The sequence below is a fragment of the Thermobia domestica genome, chromosome 8, assembly GCF_964235325.1.
Source record: "Thermobia domestica chromosome 8, izTheDome1.hap1.1, whole genome shotgun sequence".
Classification (NCBI taxonomy): Eukaryota; Metazoa; Arthropoda; class Insecta; order Zygentoma; family Lepismatidae; genus Thermobia; species Thermobia domestica.
In genome coordinates, this window is record NC_137461.1 from 60588341 (window position 1) to 60611826 (window position 23486).

The 23486-nt window shown below is 35.3% G+C and overlaps 1 protein-coding gene across 1 annotated transcript in view; it reads right to left on the bottom strand.

The window, feature by feature from the left end:
* Nucleotides 1–16704, bottom strand: part of LOC145692937 (uncharacterized) — a 61243-nt gene extending 44539 nt beyond the window's left edge. Inside the window, exon 1 of the mRNA XM_081768516.1 lies at nucleotides 16534–16704. Within this exon, the coding sequence (XP_081624642.1) occupies nucleotides 16534–16546 (13 nt within the window). The 5' untranslated portion in view covers nucleotides 16547–16704. The remainder of the gene's footprint in view (nucleotides 1–16533) is intronic.
* Between the last annotated feature and the right edge of the window lie 6782 nt (nucleotides 16705–23486).

Genomic DNA, 23486 nt, shown 5'->3' on the forward strand with positions numbered 1-23486 from the left:
AACCTCCCTTAACGGACACCTCTATAATACGGTCAGAATTTTTTGTCCCGGAAAAAATATATGTTCTTTTACGTAACAAAACCCTCCCTTTTACGGACACTCTCAGATACGGACGCGGACAGTCCTTTCTTGCCCTAAAAGTTTCAATAACCTCTTCATAACGGACAGGAATTATTCTCGGTTCTGCGATATATTACAGTAGACAGAAAAGTCTTCTCCCCACAAGTGTATCTATCATGAGTCTGGACCTGATGAACCATCAAATAGAAAAGCTTCAAGCTGAACTTGAAATTCTTTTTTCTGCCCGCAACAAACGGCCTTCTGGTAGAAATCTTAGAAAACCTCTAGTAAGTAATAATACTTATGCAGAGTCAGTCGTATGGCCAAGAACATTATGCGAAAGTTCTTCCCTTCCCTAACAAATTTATTCCTTTTTCCTCTGGGCTTGCATCTTTCCCGACAATTTCATAGATAAAAAAACAAACATTGTTTTACAATAACATTTTCAACGAGCAATATTTCCTCTCTTTATTTTTTTGGAAAATCAACGTTTTTCATTTACTTATGATACTGGAACAAGTCTGGGTTAGAGTTTTCCCGGCTTCCTTTTTCACTTTCTCTACGAGGATATTCTTTGTGATTACGGATGGGTCCAATAAACATATGCACTCCTAATAACTTGCCTTTTCATCCATTCCGCTGACGAAGATGCAGCGCCAGTACATAAACACACATATATATATATATGTTTCTTCCGCAACCATATTGAAGATTTTCAGAGGACAATTACTAATGAGATTTTATTACCTTTGTAGAGGAAAATGCATGCATTTTCGCTAAACAAAAGAGTTCAGCCGGTCAGTGGGTTCCTTCCTAACACATCTTTTGAGAAGGTTCTGAGAATTTGAAATAAATGAAAAATGCTTACACTAATTAATTATCCCTAATTAACATTTAACAGAAATAAATTTCTCCTTCATCCCTTTCAGTTATTGAAATACGTACTGAATAAAGTATTTTCATATTGAATTTTACGTATTTACGCTGATACATAATGTATTTACTGTATTTTACTGCATACTGTATATAACTGCGTTGTGAGAAATTAAATTTCTGTAGCCTCTCTGTAACGGACACCTCTCAGTAACGGACAAAAATTCGTGTCCCTTTGGTGTCCGTTATTCAGAGGTTTCACTGTATATAGGGGTAGACAAAAAAAAATCTAAAAACACCATACAGGACACGTAAGTTTGGCTCTTCACTGTACAACACGTGTTGCAGTTGCCGATCGTTTTTTGTTTTCAATGTGTCATGTGGACCTTCCTCTTCCGTCAGCAGTAACCAGTTCACCTGTGAGTGTCGTGGTGTGAAAGTGGTGCGGTAAAATGGGCGATCGGACAGATTTCCAAAGAGCCATGATCATTGGTGCCCGTCTGGTTGGAGCTTCAGTGGCAACAGTGGCGAACATTGTAGGGGTATCGAAAGGTACTGTGTCCAATGTCACGAGGGCATACGCAATTCATGGGCAACCGACGTCTGCAAAGCACAACAGTGGTCGAAAGACAATCCTGTCAGATAGGGACCGGAGGGCATTAAAACTGATTGTAGCAGCTAAAAAGACCACTGCAATGAAAATTACGTCTGAACTCAATTCCGGCCTACAGAACCCGGTTTCATCGAAAACAGTGCAACGGGAACTTCATAAAATGAAAATTCATGGCAGAGCCACTATCACCAAACCCCTGGTCACAGCAGTAAATGCGAAGAGGCGTATCCAGTGTGCAAGGACCACAAGGCGTGGACTCATGAGTAGTGGAAACACGTAATGTGGTCCAATGAATCGACCTTCACCTTGTTTCCAACAACCGGTCGTGTTTACGTATGGAGAACACCGTCGCAGGCCTATGATACAGACAGTCTGCTCCCAACTGTATAGCATGGGGGTGGTTCTGTTCCAGTATGGGTAGTGATATCGTGGTTTTCTGCAGCTCCCATCATAGCCCTGCATGGAATGATGAATGCTAAGGCGTATGAGGCCATTTTGGTGGACCAGGTTCTACCCATGGCCCAAATATTGTTCCCTGATGGTGATGGCACCTACCAAGATGATCTGGCACCCTGTCACGCTGCAAAAACGGTGAAATCATGGTTTGAGGAGTATGACCAGAAGCTATCACATCTCCCCTGGGTCCCACAAGAACCAGATCTGAACATCATTGAGCCATTGTTGTCTGAGTTAAAAAGGCGTGTTCGGTCTCATTAAAAGTGAAGAAACTTCTGTTTGAAGTTCACGTAAACAGGACAACGCTTTATCTCGTGCAAATCATAGTATTTCTGTGTGTAATGACCAGGGTTGGCTGGTTTAAACCAGCTGTTTTTTTCAAAAAAAAAAAAAAAAAAAAAAACTGGTTTAAACCAAAAAACAAAAAAATGTTCGTAAAAGTGTAAGTGTTTGTAAAATCTTGATGAACATACATTTGCGGGTTATCACGTTTCACTCCCGTATATTATTCGTATTATATTCAGACCTAAGTTCCCCTTCATTACTCAAAAAGATTATACTTCAAAAGCAACTTTTTTTATAAGTTTATAAATGTTTATTTTGTGATTTTTTTGTAGTTGTTATTATTGTTATGTAATTGCAATCGAAGAAAAATTCTAAATATTGTTGCGTTTCAATGTTTACTATTGATAAAATACATCGAAAATGCCGTACTTCTTGTGTGTGTGTGGGGGAGGTCATACAGACCCCACGAGAGGCATTTAGTGAAATAAGTATCTTTGGTATCTATTTATGTATAAATGAGTCTGAGCCAAAGTGGACTCAAATAATTCGCATCTTAATTCACTTTTCTTATTGATATGCAGATTAAGTCGGTGTATTTCTTTAATTTGGACCAATAAAAGTAGTTGTTAGCTAACTTGAACTAAATTAGTTCTTCTGTACTCCGTAGTACTTTGAAATTGTTCTATGTAATTCTGTGTAATGGTTTCACTTGTGCAACTGTTTATCTTTTTGTCCTTCTGAAATGACTCTTGACAGGTATAATAAGAAGCATGTAAAGATCAGTACAAAGTATCTTTTTATCAGGATTCCTTCGTGAGTGAGTCGGCAGACGTATCGCATTTGTGGCCAATTAGTCCTGGTAATGACAATGACTTGTGTATACATCCCATATTTTTACACAATATTTTGAAGAGCCTACACTCCAAAGATCGTGCCTTAACAAAGTGAATAGTTTTGAATGCGAAAGAATAAGCGCCATAATGCAACTTTTTTTTTTTTTTTAAATAAAAGTACTGGAACGCTTTTTTAAATCGCGGAAAGGATTCCAGAATATTTGCTGAACATTATAGGAATAAATTCATTGTTCATTCCAGGATTATTTTTAATTTCAAGCACTGACCATGGGAAAGTCTCGAAGATATATAATACTATCAAATGAAATAACTTTTGCGAAAGTTACTGTGAAACATCTTTATAAAATCCGAGGGAGAGGGAGGGGAATTCTCCAGATCTTTATTCTTCACTGATTTTAGCTTCATCCAAAAGGAACGGTTTAGAAAACTGTATATGTTTTGCAAAATCGAATAATTTTTACGTAGTTTATCCTGCAGAATTATTCTTTATGCATGCATTCACAAACTTGTAATATGCGTTGGTTTTGACCCTCTTATTCTTCATTGTTTAAATCCCACACAATAGGTTTACTTCGGAAGGATTATGTCATTCAATATCAAAAGGAGCAACTCCAAAGATGGCCCAAGATCAACCATTTCCAAAGTTAATAAAATTTGGTGGAAAGGTTCTAAGGGTCTATATTATTTGTGATGGTTATGTGCTTAATTTCAGTTGCATGTCTTCTCAAGTTCCATTAATATGGCCTTTCAAAGAAAGGTCACTCACCTTTGCTCCGTGTGCGAAGGTCCAAATGTGTTAAGTTCGCCCAGCGTTTTTTTTAACAGTTGTAGTCAAGATCTTGACTTTTGCACACTTGGATAGTTTTTGATGCTGATTCAGAATATAATACTAATTAGCTGTTTAAGCATACCTCAGCATAGATAAAACTCTTGAAAGTTGGGGAAAAAAAAACAGTATCTGCACAATACAAGAAGCCCACATTGAACACAACAACTGAATCAGAACCTGCAGGTGTGATTCCCACCTTTGATGTTGATGTGTGGATTAAATTCAGCTGTCATCTAGCTAGATCCACAAATATCCACTTGCAAAATTGGTCAATATTCTGTAGATGCAAATGTAGGGATATCTTTGCGGAGGGGGAGAGCATTATGTCAATCCTACTCTCTCCAACCTTCCTTTTCTTGCCACGACTGGAAGAAGCATGGTTCAATCTTTAGAAGCTATATAGTTTAATTTTAAACCATGTGTTTTAATGGATTAAAAAAAAAAAAAGTTTCAAAAAATAGTGCTTATGAACCTGGGTGAAAATTTGTGTAAGTGTGGTTCATGTGTTCATTGAGTATGGGGTGGGGTAAGGTTATCGAAAATAATTTGTTATGTACTCGATACGAACGAGAAATATGAATATCAATTTAAAGCATAAACGTCACATTAAACTGAGTAGACATCTTCATAGTAAATTGGCGAAATGTGCTATATACTATCCGCTGCAGAGAAGAAATAAAATTAAATGAAATCTTTAGCCTGACATCCCATGGTTATGCCGGTTAGGCTAAAGCAGACAGTGATGAGAAATGAATGAAATGGTGGAATGATGAAAGTGGGAGAAAACGGGTGTACCCCGAGAAAATATACGCACACGGTGTTTGTCCACCACAAAGTTCACTTGGCGCAAGCGGGAATCGAACCAGGGACCCCATGCACCAGAAATGAACACTCTACCACTGAGCCCCGCGGTCCCACGCTACAGAGCATACAAGTTTGGGGAGATGAAGTGGGGAACGGAGGGTGTAGTCGTCGCCCTCTCAAAACTGTCACTTTTTTTTTTTGACTCTTCAAAGACACATTTTTTTCAGAGTTGCCACGGATACGGCGAATACCATGCTTGTGTAGAAATCAAAAGAAATGTTACCTTCTGACCCAGGGTTGGCTGGTTTAAACCAAAAAACAAAAAAATGTTTGTAAAAGTGTAAGTGTTTGTAAAATCTTGATGAACACACATATGTGGGTTATCACGTTTCACTCCCGTATATTATTCGTATTATATTCACACCTAAATTCCCCATTCATTACTCAAAAAGATTATACTACAAAAGCAACTTTTTTTTACAAGTTTATAAATGTTTATTTTGTGATTTTTTTGTAGTTGTTATTATTGTTATGTAATTGCAATCGAAGAAAAATTCTAAATATTGTTTCGTTTCAATGTTTACTATTGATAAAATACATCGAAAATGCCGTACTTTGTGTGTGTGTGTGGGGGGGGGGGGTCATACAGACCCCACGAGAGGCATTTAGTGAAATAAGTATCTTTGGTATCTATTTATGTATAACTGAGTCTGGGCCAAAGTGGACTCAAATAATTCGTATCTTTATTCACTTTTCTTATTGATATGCAGATTAAGTCGGTGTATTTCTTTAATTTGGACCAATAAAAGTCGTTAACTAACTTGAACTAAATTAGTTCTTCCGTACTCCGTCGTACTTTGAAATTGTTCATATGTAATTCTGTGTAATGGTTTCACTTGTGCAACTGTTTATCTTTTTGTCCTTCTGAAATGACTCTTGACAGTTATATTAAGAAGCATGTAAAGATCAGTACAACGTATTTTTTTTTATCAGGATTCATTCATGAGTGAGTCGGCAGACGTATCGCATTTGTGGCCAATTAGTCCTGGTTCCGAGTTCAAATGGAGGACAATTTCTCTCGGATGTAACTCGAGAAGCGGTTTTTATTCCGCTTTAAGCTTATGTGACCCCTTCCAGCATAACCCGGTTGTTGCATAATAACATCAAGACGAAACAAACTTATTTCTGTCCATATATGATATGAATATATAGAGCAAATTACTTAAACCATAAAAACCTGGTTTAAACCAAAAAAAAACCTGGTTTAAACAAAAAAACTTTTTTTTTTTTTAAATAAAAACCATGGTTTTTGCCAACTCTGTTCTGACCATTTTCTGGGAGCCAGGGATTTAGTAAATCAAGCTTCACTGACACCTAACACATGGCTACCCAAAAGTTAGCGAACAGTGGCATTCCATCTCAGTACGGTCATTCAAAGTAAAGAATAATAACAAAAAATATAGTTTGAGAACTTATCAATGAATTTATTGTACTTGAGAGTAAATGCGTTATTCTTTTCGCAAAGGTTTAATTACAATATATCAGGGAGAGTGTACAGAAATTGTTTACATTATAATTACAAGAATTTTGAAATATTATTCAGTACATTAACTTAATAATGTACTAAATAATATTTAGTACTGTGTTTAAAGGGAATTTGATAAATTTAGTCTCATGACTGATAATTGATGGAGAACTGGATTTTTCGCCAGTAACATTGATTTATAATACGTGCTTCGCGGAACAATAGTTCTTACTACAAACAGACGATCCTAGGATTTGAACACGAAATTTCAGCAATTTTGAAACCGGAATGCTAAATGCTAACTTTCACTTGTTCTACCAAGTATACAAAACACAACTCGATACCGATTATCACTAACGATAATGAGATATCTATACAGAGTTCACTAAGGCCACACAATCCGTTTCTTTTAATCACTCGTGTAGTTTCACCCTATGTCACTAGTATAACAATTCTGCGAAACGATTGGTCGTACTGGAATTTCGAATGTTTCCACGAAGGAGTTGCCAGATGCTTGCAAATCACCGAAATCTAAGGGGTTCATGCACTGACCTCATCATCTGAACATTTCTTTTAACCTCTGCTTTATGTCTTATCTACTTTTTTTTCTCTTTTAAAGCAAAGAACCAGAAAGAAAAATAAAATCAGTAGGCGGTTAAATCATAGTAAAATCTGAGATGTTTACAAAAATGATACACTGCAGTATAACACTACCCTTGTGTTGGACACATGCATTTTTCGAACGCTGCTTATTATAAAGAAATTAATTCTAATTTATTATGGAAACATACAGATAGCGCCGTAGTAAATTCTTACGATGATCTTGGCAAGAAATGTTCGCGGATCCCTGGAAAAGAAAAGTTTGTAACGCTTTTTTTTTCCAAATAGCTAATAATAATTATAAATACTTGAAATCAATTAATCTCAACGATATTATTAGTGCTAAAGAAATAAAATATCTGTTTGCTTTTAGTATTGCAATGTTAAAGTAAGCTCACTACCTGTCACCTATGAATATTACAAGAATAGGTGATAAGTTTGTTTCAAGCCACCATTATTTAATGTTTCGGTACGTGACGTTTGGGCGCAGCCGTTTGGGCACTGGACGTTTGGGCGCGAGTTAAAAAGTCATTATGTTAGACGCTGAGTACTAAGTTGGAATCAAGAAGTAGTGGAAGTCCTTGAATTATACTGGATTTTGTTTTACATACTAGAAATACTGGAATTTCATAATTCTAAAAACTGAATTAACAATTACATTTTGTAAATTTAAGTTTCAACTAAAATTAAGTGTGCTTTTTATTTGATAACTTTTCAAGCCAAAGGTAAGTAGACCAGACTAGATATGATTGATTGCATTACGTACATAGTGAGCCTATTTCATTAAAAACAAACAAACAAAAAAAAAAAAAAAAAAAAAAAAAAAGCAGGCCTTCTACTGTAGTTATGCAATAAGTGTGAATATCACATTTCTGTATTATTTTTCACTTTGAAATCGTTCTTTTTTTTTTTCCTTTCGCCACTTTCTTTAATGCAGATTAAATGCTTACAATGGGACGAAAAAAAAAAGTATGTTAAGTTTTGATTTTTATATTGGAATGTTAATAAAAAAAAAGTGATACCTGAAATATGGCATACTGCAGTTCCTAAACTCAATGTCTTAGACATCCTGTATTAACATCTTTCCCTCAACTCGATTAGGATTTAGGATTTTTAGATTTTTGGGCTCTCGGCATCTAAGGCCATTTTGCCCGTCACGTTTGAGGGAACACACTATTCGCGGAAAGGAAAGAAAGAAAGGATTGGGGAAGGAAGGAAGCGGCCTGGATTTATAAATTAGGTACCACTCTGGCATTTGCCTGGTGTGAATGAGGAAAACCCAGGAAAGTCTCATTTAGAAAGGCGTGTTACCCTTTTTTCGACCGAGTGCCCCCACCGGGACACGCTCGAACCCGGGACCGCTCGCACCGAAGGCGAGAGCGTTAGCGACTACGCTACACGTGGCCACTTCTCTCAACTCGAGTGCGCGGAAATCTTTTATTGGTAGTTCTTTATTATACTTAAGGAAGGGAAGAATTTGGCAAACGTAATACGAAAGAAAACAAATTTCAATATTCATAAGTATGTAATTATTAACTTTTTAAAAAAATTCAAAAATTAAATCAATATGTTTTAGTTAACATTAAGAAAATTATTAACAGTTCGTCTGATTCCTTCATTTCCTAGCTTTCTTATATTATACAAAAATTAGATCAACATTATATCAGAAGAATCGTGAATAAGCGAAAAATCAATCCATGAGGAGGTTAGGCAACAAATGCCACAAACGCATTAAACTATATAATTTAGATGAATAAATGGGATAGAGATAGAACATATAGATAAATGAAGTGGAAAAGATAGAAGTGTAGGAAATGTACAGTATATGTCTTGATTCGCTCTTAGTTTCCAGTGCCTAGTTTACTTTATATGTCGCAAATTGTGATTTTTACTATGTACTTCGCGCCGAAACGTCTGCGCCCAAACGTCCTGTCCCGGTAATGTTTTATGTAAACATTTCCGAATTCATAATTGTTTGTATTTACATTGAACCTAGGGTCTTTATAAGATTAGTGTCAAATTGTATTTATGCTCTTTGGCTTTGTGAGGCCCTGGGTCATTGCCCACCGCTTATGACGCCACTGATACAACAAATGCATAATAACTATTAAATAATAATAGTAAATTATTTTATTATTTTCAAATGGTCTTGCTTAATATTAGAAGCACAAGTTTTCATTATTTCTGAAATAATGAATCTTCTGTTGTTCGTATGCCGACCTTTTAAGAAAGATAAGATACACAGAGCACTAACAACATGTATTATCTGCAATCGATACTGCCTCTCCCTCTAGATTACTTTCTGGTTTTGTCTTAGATTACTCTCTGTTTAGCTTCCTAACTTTAAGCCGTTAGCAACTTTGTAAAATTACCGTCTGCAACCATATAAACAAGCGATACTAGCGACCTCAGAAAAAGGGACCCAGCGCTTAATCGCATTGTACTTGCTTACATTTTATGCCATAAAATGAGAGTGAAAGCACTTAAAGCTTTTTAAGTGTTAATCTCAGCATTTATCTAATACGAATAATGGTGCAACCAGCTATGAGCTCGGGAGACCCAGGCCCCCTCCCAAACTAACCTAGCCTAGCTTACACAGCAGCGCTGCAGACAAATTTTGGTGAAATTTCCAAACAATCATTATTGATTATCATTTATCCAATATCTTTAAAAATATGGAAACTCACACACGCGGACGTACTGTGCGTGAAGAGCTCACTGAATTGCGACCACTCCTCCACACAACAAAGTGTGGTCAGCAGTCGAGCTGATTACATGACCACCCAAAGTAGTAGTATTGCAGAGAAATAACACACACTCGAGGTTACATGTTGACAGACAACACATTGTTATAATGGGAGGTGGGCACGATTTATCCAACATTTTAATAGGGTATGATTGTGGATACCCGAGCAACAGATACGTCAATAATCCAGACAACAATACTTGCCCATTCCTGTGTAGTGAAAGAGTACAACGAATGGGAAGAACACGAGTAGCTGTCTCCAAGACACGGAACTAAAGGAGCGTACGGAAGTTGAAAACGTGGAACGCGTCAAACAGCTGGTGACATACAAGTGACCAAAAACTACGTTACCAATACAATGGTAGATGTACAATACTCATATCCCACGCACCTATACAGCATACACTGGAACGCATGCAGTTCCACAGCAGACGACACACTCCTTACCACTCGTCACAGCAGACTTTCTCGTGTTCGGGCACAGGAACACGGTATTGGACCATGGATGGTTGGAAAGGGTGTGTTAGTCAGATGAATCACGGTTGGTAGATTGACTTTAGAAAAGGTTGATTGTAACTACTACAGCGTGCGCACGTATAACATAAAAACTGCAAAGCTCGAATAAACTTTAAAATACACACCATCTTGTGCTAGGATGCCACTAAAATGAATCACTGCTATCTAACCCAGTCAGGGCAGGAGCAAAGCGGTACATCCATGGGGAACAGGCGCCTCAGCAATAGTAGGTATACGCATAAATGAGGATGGAGGAAAAACACTTATACAGCATAAAAGTACACGCCTTGCGTGTAGCACAGATTTGCGACACTTTTATGGTAACTTTGTACACTGTCCTTAGGGAAGGTTCTAGAACACAGGTGCCTCCATATAGGTTAGTAGCTAGGCTGGTTCCTTTCTGTACCAAAGTTTAATATTTAATTCACATAGTATTGCTAAGCGAGCGTTAGCAAGTGAAAGCGGGTTAGAGCCCCGCAGGGCACGTTGCTTTCTGTCTTTATTACAATTAATGCGAAGGGGTAACAGTAATCTAGAACCTTGCCCCCATTATAGGTTAGTAGCTAGGTTGGTTCCTTTCCGTACCAAAGTTTAATATTTAATTAGTTGAGTAGTTTGAATGATTGCCACATGTTACAACGCAAGGAAAGTTTAGTGAACACTATGCAAATCATGTAAAACATTGTTTCTTCCAAGTCTGTATCCAGGGTTGGCTGGTTTAAACCATTTTTTTTTAACAACTGGTTTAAACCAAAAAGTGAAAAATGTTTGTAAAATCTTGATGAACAAACATTGTAGGTTATCATGTTTTATTCCCGTATATTAGTATTATATTCAGACCTAAATTTGCCATTATTACTCAGAGAGATTATACTACAGAAACAACTTTTTTTTTTTTTTTTGTAAGTTTATGAATCTTTCTTTTGTGATTTTATAATAGTTTGTTTTATTATTGTTAGGCAATTGCAATCAAAGAAATTCAAAATAGTGCTTTGTTTTAATAATGTTTACTATTGATAAAGTACATCGAAATGCTGTACTTTGGGGAGAGGATCATACAAACCCCAAGAGAGCCATTTATTGGAATCAGAAGTAATTTTCTATCTATTTATGTATAAATGGATCAGAGCCAAAGTGGACTCAAGTAATTCGTATCTTCGTTCACTTTTCTTACTGATATGCAAATTAAGTCGTTGTATTTCTATAAACTTGGACTAAGAAAAATCGTAGTGAATTAACTTATACTAAATTAGTTCTTCTGTACTCTGCAGTATTTTGAAATGGTACATATGTAATTCTGTATAATGGTTTCACTTGTGCAACTGTTAATCTTTTTGTCCTTCTGAAATGACTCTTGACAATTACATTAACGAGTATGTAAAGACTAGTACAACGTATTTTTATCAGGAGTCCGTGAGTGAGCCGGCAGACGTATTACATTTGTGGCCAATTAGGCCCGATGTCGAATTCAAACAAAGGACAGTTTCTCTCGGATGTAAGCCGAGAAACGGTTTGAATTCCGCTTTAAGCTTATGTGGCCCCTTCCAGTATAACTAGGTTGTTGCATAATAACACCAAGGCGAAACAAACTTATTTCTGTCCATATGTGACATAAATACATATAGCAAATTATTTAAACAAAAAAACAAACAAAAAAAAAGATTTAAAAGAAAAAAAAACCTGTTTTTTTGGTTTTTCCCATCCTTGCCTGTATCTCTCAATCCCATAACGATCCCAAAATTATATTTATAAAGTCCTAACGTACATTTCTTTTAAAGAAATTTAAAATTGCCCTTTTTCGATAAATTCGAAAATTCTTTTTAGTACTTGCTCATTGATTTATATAAGCCTACCTAAAACAAAGCTTAAAACAATGGCTTTGCAATGAATTAAGCCTCAGATCGGTACGTTAATTAGGAGCCGAGATATATCAAATTAAAGGAGCTCTATGCATTTTTTTTTTCTTTTACCAAAATTGGAAATTTCGAAAACTAATCAACCTAGAAGGTTGAAATTTGGTATTTTACAATCTTGCCATGGTATCTTCACGTGACGTAAAAATCATCAAAATCTGAAAGGGTCAGTATAAAAAGGTGTTAAGTTGATATGGAATGAACCAACTAATATTGTATTAAAGTAATTTCAAAACAATCGAAGTAGTTTGTGGTATTACGTCCGACACTGATTGCTACCAAAAAAAAAAAAAAAAAAAAAAAAAAAAAGTAAAAATGAAGTGTCACATTTTACACAAGCATTCACGTTCAGTCTGTCTTTATGCACACTGTATAAACTGATTGAAAATGAATCAGTGTATACGAAAGTGAAGAATTAAGAAGAGGAACCATTGAAAACTCGGTGATGTAGTACGTATACACTTGAAGATTATTAATTGTCTCCATTTCAGGAATTGTGAGTAATGCCGGTGATCAGTGATGTAGTGCATAAGTATTAGTGCAAATTGAGGAAAAAATTGGAACTTCATGATATTAGGAGAGATGAAACGTTGTCTAAATTTAGATTAAAGTAGGGAACAGCCGAGCCCTGCAGGCTTTCTACCCCCCCCCCCCTTTTGCTCGGCTATGTCTTGTGAAGTTAGCGTTTATGCTTTTAGTGTTCATCTTATTGTTGAGTAAATTGTGACAAAGGTAGAAAACAACGATCTCTAAGGGGTTCTAACCCATTCGCTCGCTCGGCTGTTTTGTTAAGATAGCATTCGTGCTTTTTAGTGGCCACTTAGCATAGGTTGGTTTGGCGTTTTGCAACAATAATAAAAAAGTAAATCTGCAGCGAAGAACGCAAGTGCTCACCTCAAAAGTGACTGCTGAGAGCACAGAAAATAATGCAGAGAGGAAGAAATAGGTCTTTCACGCATTTGTGTATAGATCCATATAGTAAATCTGCACGCGTATTTCTACCTTATTATACATATAAAAACTAAGATCTCGATATACTTTGATCACCACTACAATCCTATTTCTTGTGTGAAATAACGTAATGTATTTCTTCCGTGGATTTTACCAATTCGTACCCCATAAAAAGGGAAGAATCCGATATTGTGCCCCCTTTCAACACATTTTGTTTCAAATACAACCCCCCTTTTACTAGTTTCCAATCAAAATTTCTGTATTTCCCTCCATTACCGCAACATAGATGTCCAAGGTCAGTCAATAAGACAATGGACTTAAAACACTGCTATATTATGTTTTATTATATTCTATTATGTTCTATTGTATACGCAATGTAACTGTATTGCTCCTTAAAGTGAGTCCAAGACTCGCTGGGGCCTGGAGTCTGATATAAATAAATAAAATAAATTATTTTTTTTTACCAGTACCTAATGTCGCATGGATACGAGAACTTAACTCAGAATTTAACTTTCACCATAATTAATCACCCACTGATGACCTTATATACACTATGTGATCAAAAGTATCCGGACACCTGGCTGAAAATGATTTACAACTTCGTGGCGCCCTCCATCGGTACTGCTAGAATTCATGATGGTGTTGGCCCACCCTTATTCTTGTTGACAGCTTCCATTCTCGCAGGCATACTTTCAATCAGGTGTTGGAAAGTTTCTTGGGGAATGACAGCCCATTCTTCACGGAGTGCTGAACTGAGGAGAGGTATCGATGTAGGTCAGTGAGGCCTGGCACGAAGTCAGCGTTCCAAAACATCCCAAAGGTGTTCTATAGGATGCAAGTCAGGACTGTGCAGGCCAGTCCATTATAGGGATGTTATGGTCATGTAACCACTACGCCACAGGCCGTGCAGTATGAACAGGTGCTCGATCGTGTTGAAAGATGCAATCACCATCCCCGAATTGCTCTTCAATAGTGGGAAGCAAGAATGTGGTTAAAACATCAATGTAGCCCTGCACTGTGAGAGTGCCACGCAAAACAACAAGGCGTGCAAGCCCCTTCCAAGAAAAACACTACCATCTCCGAATTTTACTATTGCTACTGCACACGCTGACAGATGACGTTCACCGGGCATCCGCCATACCCAAACCCTGCCATTGGATCGCCACGTTGTGTACCGTGATTCATTACTCCACACAAAGTTTTTCCACTGTTCAATCGTCCAATGTTTACGCTCCTTACCCCATGCGAAGCGTCGTTTGGCATTTACCTGCGTGATGTGTGGCTTATGAGCAGCCGCTCGAACATGAAATCCAAGTCTTCTCAACTCACGCCTAACTGTCATAGTACTTGGAGCGGATCCTGATGCAGTTTTGAATTCCTGTGTGATGGTCTGCATAGATGTTTGCCCATTACACTTTAAGACCCTCTGCAACTGTCGGCGGTCTCTGTCAGTCAACAGACGAGCTCGGGCTGTACCCTTTTGTGCTGTACGTGTCCCTTCACCTTTCAACATAACTATCACATCAAACACAGTGGACCTAGGAATGTTTAGGAGTGTGGAAATCTCGCGTACAGACTTCTGACACAAGTGACACCCGGGAAGGTTCTAGAACACAGATCCCCCCATATAGGTTAGTAGCTAGGTTGGTCCCATTCTGTACCAAAGTTTAATATTTAATTCACACAATATTGCCGAGCGAGCGGCAGCGAGTGAAGGCGGGTTAGAGCCCCGCACGGCACGTTGTTTTCTGTCTTAATTACAGGTAAATAGAATGGGGGACCTGTGTTCTAGAACCTTACCGTGACACCCAATCACCTGACCACGTTCGAAGTCCGTGAGTTCCGCTGAGCGCCCCACTCTGCTTTCTCACGATGTCCAATGACAATTGAAGTCGCTGATAATGAGTACCTGGCAGTAGGTGGCAGCACAATGCACCTAATATGAAAATCGTGTTTTGGGAGGTGTCCAGATAGTTTTGATGGGTTAAGTTTAGAGTTACCCCTCCGCTTTTTATAAAAATCAAGAAAATTTACAGGAGAAATGAGGTAAGAAATGATAATTTGAAGTTTTTATTTGATGTTTAGGAATATAAGTTCGGCAGGAGAGTTATGTTTAATACGAGAAAAGATATGTGGAAGTTAGTACTATTTGCCGGATACGGAAGGTTTCAGCAGCATGGTAGTTGTAAAATATGGCGAATATGGCGAACAGGTGTAACGGATGCGCAAAAATAATAAAGAAAACATTTTAAATATTTGTGAAGCACACGGAATACTGAAGTTAAGTGATATGTAACAATTTTTAATACTTTAAGCACAGTTTTTTGTATGTTGCAAAGTCCAAGGGCAACTTCAGACTGGAGGGGCAACTCTAAACTTAAGCCACGGAGCCGTTTTGATCACATTGTGTATCACATGCTATACACTCACATTCTAACAGTGCGTCTGATTATGTTCATTTCTCTGTAAATGTTATATTTTGGACTGCACTAGTTTAACGAGAGGTGTAAAAACTTTCCTACGCGAATCCGACCCTACTTATTCCTGCTCTATTCTACTGTACTCATTTAAAGCGATCCTACTGATCGATGCACAACTGGAACCTGAATTGAAAAAGTTTACCAGACTTCTCTCAAGGTTATACTGACGGTAGTCTTAATAAAATTTAAACATATTCGATAATGGAATGTTTAATCACCGTTGCGTATATATACATAAAGTCTTCCACTTTTTTAAGATTTACAGCTCCAGGGTGTCTACTGAGTGTAATTTTCAAAATTTCAGTAAATTTCCAGTATACCCAGTACAATTTACCAGCATAATTATAGTATCTAATACAATTATTCTTTTAAAGTACCTTAGAAATAATCACACTCTTGATGACTTCAGGTTTGTAATTATTTTACCATCAAAAGAATATTTTAAATAAACTTAGCAGATTTAAGATTTTTTTCTTAAATACAATGACTTTTTAACATTTTTAAAGGGCATCCCACGTCCCCTCACAGCCCTCCGCTCCACCCATTGCTTTAAATGAATTACAAGTTGTATACAAATCTTGCTTTGCAAAAATTTACAATCTCAATGGATACAAAGTTGTTTCTAAGACTATTAAAACAATTGCAAAAAAGTGTTGTTGACACATTACCAGTTTCATGATTTTTCCAGTATGTGGGTCAAAATTTCAGTATATTTCCAGTATGAAAATTAAATCCCAGTATAATTCAAGTATTTCCAGTATGTCGACACCCTGAACTCACAAACGTATCTTTATATAGCACACATTTCCTTTAATGCATGTTTGATACGATAGGAGCTAGAGACGGGCTAAAAGACGACAAAGAACAAAGAAAGTACACTGAAAATACAGTTTTATATATTTTCATTAATTTCGATAAAGAAATACAATACTATTATGGCTATTTAGTTATTCATAAAAACACAACGAACACTTCATACTAACACGATTAACCAATGAAAAAATAAATGAACCAGTATGGAAACGAACCTTCGTAATCCATGTTGATTACACTAGTTTCAAGTCCATTTACATAGATACACCACCGGTACAATTTCTGTACCCAAAACTTATGTAACTCGAAGAACTTCGGATTAACTTTGTTGCACGTAAAATACTAAAATCTAGAAACATCGGACGAAACCAGCAAACATCCACGAAACCACCGAAGGGAAGATACAAACATGTTGTTGAAAACAAAAGCAGGGTGGCAGTGATCAAAAACTAAATACTCAAATCTCAAACATCCCTTTCGTAATAATGTTTAATACTTATTTTAATAAGCTTATTATCAATCCTGATGATAGCAAACACATCATACAATAAAAAGTACATACTCCAACAATTTCTAGAACTCAATACCAATTCTAAATTACTAATTTATATTTTAATCCTTTTTTATATCATCAACAAATATGTCTAATATATGCAAATTATTAATCTTTCTATTATGCCATTTCTTATTGACTTCAAATATAGTCAATACCAGACATTATTAACCTCGCATACTAAGTATCCAGCTTTTCACATTGCTTTTGTTATCAGAAGCCAACAAAACAGGCAACCCCACTCAGCAGTCCGCATACGTTAAAATGGAAAACGACCGGAAAATCATACCTCACATAATTAGCTCTGGCTCTCAAATTTTGCTCTTCAGTCAAAATATAAAATCAGTTTCGGGATCAAGGAGAATCAATCAAGCGGAAAAGCAATGAAAAACACATTTATTATTACACATATTTATTCAATTAAATTTCAAATTTAAATAATCCAATTTTTAATCATGCTGTAATGAAAATATAACTACAGGCTTTGTATTAATCCATTTCTTGTTGACTTCAAATATAGTCAATATCAGACATTATTTACCTCGCATGCCAAGTATCCAGCTTTTCACATTGCCTTTGTTATCGGAAGCCAACAAAACAGGATACCACTCTCAGCATACGTTAAAATGAAAAACGACCGGAAAATCATACCTCACATAATTAGCTCTGGCTCTCAAATTTTTCTCTTCAGTCCAAATATAAAATCAGTTTCGGTATCAAGGAGAATCAATCAAGCGGAAAAGCAATGAAAAACACATTTACTATTACACATATTTATTCAATTTAATTTCAAATTTAAATATTCCAATTTTTAATCATGCTGTAATGAAAATATAACTACAGGCTTTCTATTAATCCATTTCTTGTTGACTTCACATATAGTCAATATCAGACATCATTTACCTCGCATGCCAAGTATCCAGCTTTTCACATTGATTTTGTTATCAGAAACCAACAAAACAGGAAACCCCACTCAGCAGTCCGCATACGTTAAAATAGAAAACGACCGGAAAATCATACCTCACATAATTAGCTCTGGCTCTCAAATTTTGCTCTTCAGTCAAAATATAATATCATTTTCGGTATCAAGGAGAATCAATCAAGCGGAAAAGCAATGAAAAACACATTTACTATTACACATATTTATTCAATTTAATTTCAAATTTAAATATTCCAATTTTTAATCATGCTGTAATGAAAATATAACTACAGGCTTTCTATTAATCCATTTCTTGTTGACTTCACATATAGTCAATATCAGACATCATTTACCTCGCATGCCAAGTATCCAGCTTTTCACATTGATTTTGTTATCAGAAACCAACAAAACAGGAAACCCCACTCAGCAGTCCGCATACGTTAAAATAGAAAACGACCGGAAAATCATACCTCACATAATTAGCTCTGGCTCTCAAATTTTGCTCTTCAGTCAAAATATAATATCATTTTCGGTATCAAGGAGAATCAATCAAGCGGAAAAGCAATGAAAAACACATTTACTATTACACATATTTATTCAATTTTATTTCAAATTTAAATATTCCAATTTTTAATCATGCTGTAATGAAAATATAACTACAGGCTTTCTATTAATCCATTTCTTGTTGACTTCACATATAGTCAATATCAGACATCATTTACCTCGCATGCCAACTATCCAGCTTTTCACATTGATTTTGTTATCAGAAGCCAACAAAACAGGAAACCCCACTCAGCAGTCCGCATACGTTAAAAAGGAAAACGACCGGAAAATCATACCTCACATAATTAGCTCTGGCTCTCAAATTTTGCTCTTCAGTCAAAATATAATATCATTTTCGGTATCAAGGAGAATCAATCAAGCGGAAAAGCAATGAAAAACACATTTATTATTACACATATTTCTTCAATTAAATTTCAAATTTAAATATTCCAATTTTTAATCATGCTCTAATGAAAACATAACTACAGGCTTTGTATTAATCCATTTCTTGTTGACTTCAAATATAGTCAATATCAGACATTATTTACCTCGCATGCCAAGTATCCAGCTTTTCACATTGCTTTTGTTATCAGAAGCCAACAAAACAGGAAACCCCACTCAGCAGTCCGCATACGTTAAAATGGAAAACGACCGGAAAATCATACCTCACATAATTAGCTCTGGCTCTCAAATTTTGCTCTTCAGTCAAAATATAATATCATTTTCGGTATCAAGGAGAATCAATCAAGCGGAAAAGCAATGAAAAACACATTTACTATTACACATATTTATTCAATTTAATTTCAAATTTAAATATTCCAATTTTTAATCACGCTGTAATGAAAATATAACTACAGGCTTTCTATTAATCCATTTCTTGTTGACTTCACATATAGTCAATATCAGACATTATTAACCTCGCATGCTAAGTATCCAGCTTTTCACATTGCTTTTGTTATCAAAAGCCAACAAAACAGGTAACCACACTCAGCAGTCCGCATACGTTAAAATGGAAAACGACCGAAAAATCATACCTCACATAATTAGCTCTGGCTCGCAAATTTTGCTCTTCAGTCCAAATATAAAATCACTTTCGGTATGAAGGAGAATCAATCAAGTGGAAAAGCAAAGAAAAACACATTTATTATTACACACATTTATTCAATTTAATTTAAAATTTAAATATTCCTATTTTTAATCATGCTCTAATGAACACATAACTACAGGCTTTGTATTAATCAATTTCATGTTGACTTCACATATAGTCAATATCAGACATTATTAACCTCGCATGCCAAGTATCCAGCTTTTCACATTGATTTTGTTATCAGAAGCCAACAAAACAGAAAACCACACTCAGCAGTTCGCATACGTTAAAATGGAAAACGACCGGAAAATCATACCTCACATAATTACCTCTGGCTCTCAGATTTTGCTCTTCAGTCAAAATATAATATCATTTTCGGTATCAAGGAGAATCAATCAAACGGAAAAGCAATGAAAAACACATTTATTATTACACATATTTATTTAATTTAATTTAAAATTTAAATATTCTAATTTTTGATCATGCTCTAATTAAAACATAAACTACAGGCTTTCTATCATTCCATTTCTTGTTGACTTCACATATTGTCAATATCGGACATTATTAACCTTGCATGCCAAGTATCCAGCTTTTTACTTTTCTCTAGTTATCAGAATGCAACAAAACAGGATACCACTCTCAGCATACGTTAAAATGAAAAACGACCGAAAAATCATACCTCACATAATTAGCTCTGGCTATCAAATTTTTCTCTTCAGTCCGAATATAAAATCAGTTTCGGTATCAAGGAGAATGAATCAAATGGAAAAGCAAAGAAAAACACATTTATTATTACACACATTTATTCAATTTAATTTAAAATTTAAATATTCCTATTTTTAATCATGCTCTAATGAAAACATAACTACAGGCTTTCTATTAATCAATTTCTTGTTGACTTCACATATAGTCAATATCAGACATTATTAACCTCGTATGCTAAGTATCCAGCTTTCCACATTGCTTTTGTTACCAGAAGCCAACAAAACAGGCAACCCCACTCAGCAGTCCGCATACGTTAAAATGGAAAACGAAAGGAAAATCATACCTCACATAATTAGCTCTGGCTCTCAGATTTTGCTCTTCAGTCAAAATATAATATCATTTTCGGTATCAAGGAGATTCAATCAAGCGGAAAAGCAATAAAAACACATTTATTATTACACATATTTATTCAATTTAATTTCAAATTTAAATAATCCAATTTTTAATCATGCTCTAATGAAAACATAACTACAGGCTTTCTATTAATCCATTTCTTGTTGACTTCACATATAGTCAATATCAGACATTATTAACCTCGCATGCCAAGTATCCAGTTTTTTATTTTGCTCTAGTTATCAGAATGCAACAAAACAGGAAACCACTCTCAGCAGTTCGCATACGTTAAAATAAAAACGAACGGAAAATCATACCTCACATAATTAGCTCTGGCTCTCAAATTTTCCTCTCCAGACGAAATATAAAATCAGTTTTGGTATCAAGGAGAATAAACCAAGCGGAAAAGCAAAGAAAAACAAATTTATTATTACACATATTTATTCAATTTTATTTAAAATTTAAATATTCCAATTTTTAATCATGCTCTAATGAAAACATAACTACAGGCTTTGTATTAATCCATTTCTTGTTGACTTCAAATATAGTCAATATCAGACATTATTTACCTCGCATGCCAAGTATCCAGCTTTTCACATTGCTTTTGTTATCAGAAGCCAACAAAACAGGAAACCCCACTCAGCAGTCCGCATACGTTAAAATGGAAAACGACCGGAAAATCATACCTCACATAATTAGCTCTGGCTCTCAAATTTTGCTCTTCAGTCAAAATATAATATCATTTTCGGTATCAAGGAGAATCAATCAAGCGGAAAAGCAATGAAAAACACATTTACTATTACACATATTTATTCAATTTAATTTCAAATTTAAATATTCCAATTTTTAATCACGCTGTAATGAAAATATAACTACAGGCTTTCTATTAATCCATTTCTTGTTGACTTCACATATAGTCAATATCAGACATTATTAACCTCGCACGCTAAGTATCCAGCTTTTCACATTGCTTTTGTTATCAAAAGCCAACAAAACAGGTAACCACACTCAGCAGTCCGCATACGTTAAAATGGAAAACGACCGAAAAATCATACCTCACATAATTAGCTCTGGCTCGCAAATTTTGCTCTTCAGTCCAAATATAAAATCACTTTCGGTATGAAGGAGAATCAATCAAGTGGAAAAGCAAAGAAAAACACATTTATTATTACACACATTTATTCAATTTAATTTAAAATTTAAATATTCCTATTTTTAATCATGCTCTAATGAACACATAACTACAGGCTTTGTATTAATCAATTTCATGTTGACTTCACATATAGTCAATATCAGACATTATTAACCTCGCATGCCAAGTATCCAGCTTTTCACATTGATTTTGTTATCAGAAGCCAACAAAACAGAAAACCACACTCAGCAGTTCGCATACGTTAAAATGGAAAACGACCGGAAAATCATACCTCACATAATTACCTCTGGCTCTCAGATTTTGCTCTTCAGTCAAAATATAATATCATTTTCGGTATCAAGGAGAATCAATCAAACGGAAAAGCAATGAAAAACACATTTATTATTACACATATTTATTTAATTTAATTTAAAATTTAAATATTCTAATTTTTGATCATGCTCTAATTAAAACATAAACTACAGGCTTTCTATCATTCCATTTCTTGTTGACTTCACATATTGTCAATATCGGACATTATTAACCTTGCATGCCAAGTATCCAGCTTTTTACTTTTCTCTAGTTATCAGAATGCAACAAAACAGGATACCACTCTCAGCATACGTTAAAATGAAAAACGACCGAAAAATCATACCTCACATAATTAGCTCTGGCTATCAAATTTTTCTCTTCAGTCCGAATATAAAATCAGTTTCGGTATCAAGGAGAATGAATCAAATGGAAAAGCAAAGAAAAACACATTTATTATTACACACATTTATTCAATTTAATTTAAAATTTAAATATTCCTATTTTTAATCATGCTCTAATGAAAACATAACTACAGGCTTTCTATTAATCAATTTCTTGTTGACTTCACATATAGTCAATATCAGACATTATTAACCTCGTATGCTAAGTATCCAGCTTTCCACATTGCTTTTGTTACCAGAAGCCAACAAAACAGGCAACCCCACTCAGCAGTCCGCATACGTTAAAATGGAAAACGAAAGGAAAATCATACCTCACATAATTAGCTCTGGCTCTCAGATTTTGCTCTTCAGTCAAAATATAATATCATTTTCGGTATCAAGGAGAATCAATCAAGCGGAAAAGCAATAAAAACACATTTATTATTACACATATTTATTCAATTTAATTTCAAATTTAAATAATCCAATTTTTAATCATGCTCTAATGAAAACATAACTACAGGCTTTCTATTAATCCATTTCTTGTTGACTTCACATATAGTCAATATCAGACATTATTAACCTCGCATGCCAAGTATCCAGCTTTTCATATTGCTTTAGTTATCAGAAGGAAACAAAACTGGAAACCACTCTCAGCAGTTCGCATACGTTAAAATGGAAAACGACCGGAAAATCATACCTCACATAATTAGCTCTGGCTCTCAAATTTTGCTCTTCAGTCAGAATATAATATCATTTTCGGTATCAAGGAGAATGAATCAAGCGGAAAAGCAAAGAAAAACACATTTATTAATACACATGTTTATTTAATTTTATTTATAATTTAAATATTCCAATTTTTGATCATACTCTAATTTAAACATAAACTACAGGCTTTCTATCATTCCATTTCTTGTTGACTTCACATATAGTCAATATCGGACATTATTAACCTCGCATGCCAAGTATCCAGCTTTTTACTTTGCTCTAGTTATCAGAATGCAACAAAACAGGAAACCATTCTCAGCAGTCCGCATACATTAAAATGGAAAACGACCGGAAAATCATACCTCACATAATTAGCTCTGGCTCTCAAATTTTGCTCTTCAGTCAAAATATAATATCATTTTCGGTACCAAGGAGA